At 32.8% G+C, this 8,468-nt stretch overlaps 1 protein-coding gene across 1 annotated transcript in view; it reads left to right on the forward strand.

Moving 5' to 3' along the window:
* LOC107857533 (root phototropism protein 2) overlaps positions 1-7,918 on the forward strand; it is a 10,754-nt gene extending 2,836 nt beyond the window's left edge. Inside the window, exons 4-5 of the mRNA XM_016702319.2 lie at positions 6,438-7,163; positions 7,254-7,918. Of these exons, the coding sequence (XP_016557805.1) occupies positions 6,438-7,163; positions 7,254-7,748 (1,221 nt within the window). The 3' untranslated portion in view covers positions 7,749-7,918. The remainder of the gene's footprint in view (positions 1-6,437; positions 7,164-7,253) is intronic.
* Positions 7,919-8,468: the final 550 nt, after the last annotated feature.

Here is an 8,468-nt window from a genome sequence, read left to right on the forward strand (position 1 = left end):
ACATCTCGGCTTGCTTCATGAATAGCTATTATCTCAGCATGATTCGATGAAGTGGCTACGATAGACTGCTTTGTATATCTCCAAGATATGGCAGTACCACCACATATGAACACATAGCCTATTTAAGACCGAGCTTTATGCGGGTCAGATAAGTACCCAACATCAGCATGACCAATAAGATCGGGACTACAATCTTTAGAATAAAACAAGTTCATGTGTTTTATCCCATTTTGATGTCTCATAGTAGGAGTAGAAATATACCTTATTAACAAATTGACTGAAAAGGCTATAGGCCTTGTAGTATTTGCAAGATACATGAGTGTATCAATTGCACTAAGATATGGTACTTCATAACCAATCCAATTCGATATATTTCAAATTTCAGCAAATAATCTATTGCTTTGAAAACTCTCCAAGAGTTCCAATGATGTTCAAGCAATAAGCTTATACAGTATAAGGATTATAAATAAGTTTTTCAGAAACTTTTATATGCTTCAAGCATTTTAAATCCTTAAAGTTTTTCACATAAGTTTTGTCAAGTGACAATATTCAACATTTCATGAGTGACATCTTCAAATATCTGGACTGTAAATCAAATAAGTTTAATACTTACTAAGATGAATCCTTTCATGTCAATTGATAAATGTTTCGACGTCAGCATGCTTAAATAAACGTAGAATTAGATCCTTGTAATCTTTCACAATATTGCGCCAATATTGTGTCAAATATATTGATGATATATCATTTCGTATCGGTTCACAATGCGACATAATATTTTGAGATCTCATCACTTCATTATTTTCAGGTACATGAACCTTACATAAGGTTTCATGAAGTGTTATGTCGTAGGTTCTTCAAGAGCTCATTGCCTTCTTATTATGATTATTTGCTCCTTATTTTTCAAGGACTATTTCATTTGGAACCGATTAGTCTACCACGCTTCACGCATGCATAGACTTTATCCTTTAGGAACACAAAATAAGAGCACTTGCGCTTAATATGAGATGCTTTCGATATTTGACTTGAATTATCTTTTGGATGAGGATCTGGTGATAATTCCTAACATATTTCATAGCGCTTATAATCTCCCCCTTATGTTAGGAAAACTAACATACATCCTCTACTTTTTTGAGGAATCCATCTTTGTGCATTATGGTATATTCATTAATCGTATACCGTACATCAAAATTATTAGATGGAATAATTGGTTCCCGACCTTGAACTAATTGAGAGGGAAGAAATAATCATAATTTATTGGTCTAATGCATACAAGTGTTATTGTATGCAACATATCATATTTCAGACCAACACATGAAGCTTTGTTCTCATTAGCGATGGTTTAGCTATTTATCGAATGCATTCAATGCCAAACCATCATCATCAAGATAACTTTCTTGATTTCACAATCTGAAAATTATGTTCTTAACTCAATTTTATTGAGCAAGCAACTTTATGAATGTCAAACTGCAGGTTGACAATGAATGTACATGTGATTATCTTATTAATGCATCTTTTCAACATATCACATGATAGGTGAACGAGCCCTTATTCACCTTTTATAATTTTCAGATTTGAAGGGACCTAATCCAATATTAGTTGGTCCAACCAACTTATCATAAGAACAAGCAACATTAAAGTTTATGAAGAATTTTTGAATTCTTCAATATATGTTCAATAGTCAGTATACACATCTTTGAGATGTCGGAGTCGTTCATGTCAATTTATGAACTTTTATTCTAGCAAACTCCAAGTTTACCATGGCATGTACCTTTTTCTTTAGTAAATTTCAGATTTACTATTTCATGAATAAATTTCAGATTTACTACTTTAGAAGTAGATTTCGAAATAACTCTTCTAAGTTATTCTGCCTCATTTGGAGGTGAGTTATGATATCATCACAATCAAGTGCACGTTTGCAGTAATAAGTTTCTCATTCCCCAGGAATGAAATATAATCATGCCTTAAGCATATCAAATTATGATAGCTACTACAAACACAAATTGAGGCATACACATGATTTATTGCTACCTCATTCAATTCAAGGAATAAATCATATTTAATGGGACATGTTTCACCAAATATCCATTATTTTTCCTTAGCCATCATAATATTATTAATATGGTGCATTGAGATTCAAACTCAATGTCTTTTCCATATAAAGGCGTCTTAGGCAAAAATCGATGGAACTTGAACCTAACATATTATCTCTCTTTTGATAATATTGTTCTTGAGGAGGAATAAATTTAAAATATAAATGGTTTCAAATCAATTATTTTTTCTTAGATCCATCAAATCCAACAATAATTATTAAAAAACAAATAAATAAGGAATTAAAAAAATACTTTTTATTAGGGTTCCGTGAATACCAAACAGTACCTACAGGCTAAAATATCTTGGCAGGACGTGATTCTCTTGCTAAATTGATACAAGTGTACCTGACTGTACTAGATTGTTGCTCTTAATTCTTTGAGACATCTAGATGATGCTGATTTTATTGCAAAGAATATTCTAGTAAAGAATGATGGTCCTTGTTCGGCAGAATCTCGTGCTGATAACGTGTTATAAAACAAGAAAGAACAAAAAGAAGAGTAGAGAGAATATAGAGAGTGATTCTTATTTCTTCTCTTGAGAGATGAGAGATCATAAGATTGTAAATACAATGAACAAAATCCCTCTATTTATAGGAGAAATTTACTCCTAGTCTGAGTAAAAGACGGATGCTTCAAATCCTAATAGATATCAAAGTAGATCTTGATAGATCTTGATAGACATTCACTATAATGTAAATACATTTATAACAAAAGAGGATAAAATAAATATATTTTGAGTTTGGATTAATGTTGAAGTCCTAATACATCCAGAAAAAAAATTAGGCGTTTTGGTTAAAAAAAGAGAATGGATTCTAATGTAAACAACAACAACAACAACAAGCCCAGTGTATTCCCATAAAGTGAGGTCTGGGGAGGGTAAGATGTACGCAGTCTATACCACTACCTTCGAAGAAGTAGAGAGGTTGTTTTCGATAGACCCCCAGCTCAGAATCTCGAATAATACACCAAGATCATATTGGAACATGTAACAGGAAAGGTTGGCATGCAGACATAAGAAATAATAGAAATAAATATCAGTGAAGTACAAAGTAAGAGAAATACGAGCAATATGAAATAAGAAATAAGAAATAAGAATTAGGATATTTACCCACCCCACCCGAACACACCTGGCTAAAGGCTCCTACTCAAGGACACAGGACTGGGATTACTGCCCGGATACGCACTCGCTCTCCTAACACCTAGCCACAATCCATATACTCGCCCTAACCTTCTACCTTAATTTACGACCTCCACACCTTCCTTTCTAGGATCATGTTCTCAGTGAGCTGCAGCTGCTCTATGTTATGTCTAATCATCTCCTTCCAGTATTTCTTTGACCTACCTCTACTTCTTCTAAAGCCATCTAAGGCTAGCCTCTCATACCTCCGTACTGGGGCATCCGTGCCCCTTCTCATCACATGCCCAAATCATCTCAATCTTCCTTCTCGCATCTTATCCTCCACCGAAGCCACTCCCACCTTCTCTCGAATATTCACGTTCCTAACTCTATCCCCTCTAGTAAGTCCACACATCCATCGCAACATTCTCATTTCTGCCACCTTCAGTCTTTGGATATAGGAGTTCTTGACTGGCCAACACTCAGCTTTATACAGCATGGTCGGATGGACTGCCACTCTGTAGAATTTTCCTTTAAGGTTAAGGAAGCTTTCTTATCACACAACACTCCCGAAGCGAGCTTCCACTTCATCCACCTTACTCCAATACGTTTAGAGAAATCCTCATCAATCTCACCATTCCCCAGGATAATAGACCCAAGATACTTAAAACTATCCCTCTTACAAATAACCTGGGAATCTAACCTCACCACCACTTCATCCTCTTGACTCGCGTCACTAAACTTGCATTCCAAATACTCTGTCTTGGACCTACTCAACCTGAACCTCTTAGATTCCAAGGTTTGCCTCCAAATCTCCAATTTCTCATTCACACCCCTCACATCTCATCAATTAGCACTACATCGTCCGCAAAGAACATACACCAAGGAACCTCACCCTGAATACTCCGCGTCAACACGTCTATCACCACCGCAAAAAGGAAAGGGCTAAGAGTCGAACCCTGATGCAGACCTATATCGATCGGAAAATGCCCTGAGTCACCTCCCGCCGTCCTCACCCGAGTCTTTCCTCCATCATACATGTCCTTAATAGCTCTGATGTACGCCATCAGAACACCTCTCACCTCTAAGCATCTTTAAAGAACCTCCCTAAGGACTTTGTAATACGCCTTCTCCAAGTCAATGAACACTATGTGCAAATCCCTCTTCCTTTCTCTATACTGCTCTACCAATCGCCTCACCAGATGGATTGCCTCTGTCGTTGAGCGACCATGCATAAAATTAAACTGATTCTCTGAAATAATTTAAAAAAAAACAATTAAATTTTTTGATGTCAGCTTGCTGAATAACTGAAGATGAAATGTGAAATTTGAGCCCAACATAGAACATTATTTATATACTTTATTTTTCATTATTAATATAAGCTCACAAAAATAAGTTAAGATAAAATCTTTTTTTAAGTAAGCTTAGCCCGGGCTTTACAAGACTCGTATTACTACTATTAATATGAAGAAGCAGCCAACTCTTCGTCAACATGTCTGCTTCTTCACCTGCTTCAGCTGCTTCGTAATTTACTATTATTAATAAGAGTAAAGAAGCAAGCAGCTCTTCGTTAACATGCCTACTTCTTTACTTAAGTCATTTTTATATAAGAGAATTAATAATATTTAATTAAAAAAAGGTAAAATAGGCATTTATGACATGTCTGTTTCAGCTGCTTCAATCGTAATTTTATAATATCACCTCAAATTAATTATTATAAGTCATCTAATTATTAAAAAATTAATAATATTTAATAAATAATAAAACAGATATAAATGATAAATCAATTTTTGATGTTTCAAATTAATAGGACATCTTATATGAAACTTATTTACAAAAATTCACAAGTATGTTTGCTCCATGATTTTACTATATTACCTTTAATTAATTATTGTAAGACATTTATATATAAGAAAATTAATAATATTTAATAAAAAAAAAGGTAAAATAGATATTTATGACATGTCTACTCAGTTGCTTCAACCATAATTTTACTATATCACCCCTAATTAATTATTATAAGTTAGTTAGGCATTAAAAATGTAATAATATTTAATAAAAATAAAATTGACATAAAATGATAAATTAATTTTTGATGTTTTAAATTAACATGACATCTTATATGAGATTCATTTAAATTTTTTTCACAAATATTTTCTCATAGTAATTTTGCTATATCAATTCTAATTAGGTATTATAAGTCATTTAGAACTTATCCACTTCGCTGCTTCAATCATAAAATTTGGTTGACTCTTAAATTTATTTCAGTGCTACTTAAATTGGAATAGAAGAAAAAGTATTATAAATCATAATAATTAAAAACTGAAATTATTTTAAGAATATAATTGAATATCAATGCCACAAAAATTTGGATAAGGAGAGTAACATATAATATTTGAAAATTACATAAAAAATATTATAAATTACAATAGTTAATAATTTAAAATATTTAAAAACATATTAAGAATCTAATTGATTATCTAAATTATATTTGTGTCACGTAAATTTGGGATAGTTTTGATATTTTATAATTTACATGTTTTATTATTTTAATTTAGTATTTTGTTGATTCAAATGATGTTTTCGAATTTAATATGTTTTAAGAATTTAGTACTTTGTTTATTTTAATTTATTTATTTTATTTTGGTAAAATATTATAAAATTAAAAATTATGCAAAAAATAATTATAAGTCATAACTATTAACATCTTATAATATTTTAAAAACATATAGTAAAAAATATGATTTGACTTTTGAAATTCTAATAGTGTCACATAAGTTGCGATAAAGCAAGTAATATAAATTATTTGAAATTACAGTAAAAGATACTAAAATCACAAAAATTAACAACTTAAAATTTTTTTTAAAATATATTAGTAAAAAAAGTTTGTGTGACTCACTAAATTCTAAAATTGAGACAAAGCGAGTAACATAAATTACTAAATTACATAAAAGATACTATAAATCACAATGATTAACAACATAAATTATTTAAAAATTTATATTAATACAAATTTGATTGACACTTCAAATATTATTTGTGCTACATAAATTGAGATAACATAAATAATATATTTTGGGTCCGTGCTGGCACTGGCTAAGTATCTGGTGCCAACAAATCTAAAAGTTAATTAGGGATCTATTAGTTACTATATCATTAACATAAAATTAATGCGAACATGAATATAACAAAGAAAATTGAGTTATCTAATTTCCTTTTTATCCTTGTAGGCATGTGTGGAAGCAAATTTTCCGAGCAGATCACCACCAAATTGGTGGACGGAAGAGTTAACCATCTTAGATGTATCATTTTTCGAGAGAATCATTGTTGCAATGAAAGGTCGTGGAGCAAAAGCGTTAACAATAGCAAGTGCTATAATCACATATACAGAGAGGTCTCTTCGCGATCTTGTACGTGATCACTCGGGAAACGGCACCAGATTAATAGAACCAGAGGACTCCGATATTAGAATGCATCAACGGGAACTTCTCGAGTCAATTGTCGCTCTCTTACCTGTCGAGAAAGCAGCTTTCCCAATCAATTTCTTGTGTTGTCTCCTGCGTACAGCTATTTTCTTAAGAGCAGCCAATAGTTGCAAGACTGAATTGGAGAAAAGGATATCAATAATATTAGAACATGTGACCGTAGATGACCTGTTAGTGTTGTCTTTTACTTATGATGGAGAAAGACTATTTGATCTTGAGAGCGTTAGGAGAATCGTTTCTGGGTTTATGGAGAAAGAGAAAAGTGTAGCAGTGTTTAATGGTGGTGATTTTGGAGAAGTTTGTTCCACGGGGATGCAGAGAGTTGCAAAGACTGTCGACGCGTACCTTGGTGAAATTGCTACTTTTGGGGATCTCAGTATATCAAAATTCAATGGAATTGCTATTTTGGTTCCTAAGGGAGCGAGAAAGGCTGATGATGATCTTTACAGAGCTGTCGATATCTATTTGAAGGTGACGAAATCCTTATTTATATATATTAGTGTGACTTAACGAAATTAATCAAGTACATGACTTATTAGAATTGCATTGCTAAAATTGCAGGCGCATCCACATCTGGATGAAATTGAAAGAGAGAAAGTCTGCAGTGTGATGGATCCTCTGAAACTATCCTATGAAGCCAGAGTCCATGCTTCTCAAAACAAACGTTTGCCAGTGCAAATAGTCCTTCATGCTCTTTACTTTGATCAACTCAAGATAAGGAGCAGTGCAGACGACACTCATAATAACAACATGCCAGGAGCCATTGCAACGAGGAACCAATTAGAAGCAGACGTTTCGCTTGTGAAGGAGAATGAAGTTCTAAGAACGGAGTTGTTGAAGATGAAGATGTACATAGCAGATATACAGAAAACAACTGTTACTCAAGGAACTTCAGCTAATAAAGGAAGTTTGAGGAAGACAACCTTCTTCTCTTCTATGTCCAAAACTTTGGGGAAATTGAATCCCTTTAAGCATGGGTCAAAGGACACTTTCAATATTGATGATGGCGCTGTAGATATTACTAAGCCTAGGAGGAGAAGATTTTCCATTTCTTAAATTAATTATGTTATCTATATATATTCACATTGTTTGTTTTTTAATGTTGTGTGAGCGAGGAAAAGAAAAAAGAAACAATTTGTAAAGTATTGATTATGTTGTTTGTTTGTTTGTTCTCCTGTTAGGTCAAGGATTGCATTTATATATATGTCTATGTTCTTCATGTGCTACCATAACATTTCATCTCTTTATCACATTCCTATCAATTGTTAGTTTTGTTGATACAAACTAAGCGGTAGGAAACTAGACATTCCTATCATTGTTAGTTTTGTTGATACAAACTAAGCGGTAGGAAACTAGCCACAGAGTTTTTTCCATTCACCAGAGGTGGGGATCGAACCCTCAACCTTTTGCTTAAGGGGTGAGGTGCTGAACCATCACACCAACTCTAGTGGTTCTTTTGAACAACCTTTCCTTCAACCAAATGCACTACTTTGTACCATTGAATTAATATTGCCGATACAGAATTTGTATTCTTTATAACTCATAAGACATGATGAATACATGAGGCGACAATTCTTCTAATGCTGGATGTATTCAACTTGGAATATGACGTAAATTAAACAACCACAAAAATAGTTGGTTTGGGCAATTCGAGCACTACAAAATTGTTGGTATAAATTTGTAAAATGAAAAACATTGAACCTCTAAATTAAAGTTTCTCTGAAAAATATTTGAGTGTATGTGAATTTGATTAATAAATTATCTGATCAAGGAATT

The sequence above is a fragment of the Capsicum annuum genome, chromosome 2, assembly GCF_002878395.1.
Source record: "Capsicum annuum cultivar UCD-10X-F1 chromosome 2, UCD10Xv1.1, whole genome shotgun sequence".
NCBI lineage: Eukaryota > Viridiplantae > Streptophyta > Magnoliopsida > Solanales > Solanaceae > Capsicum > Capsicum annuum.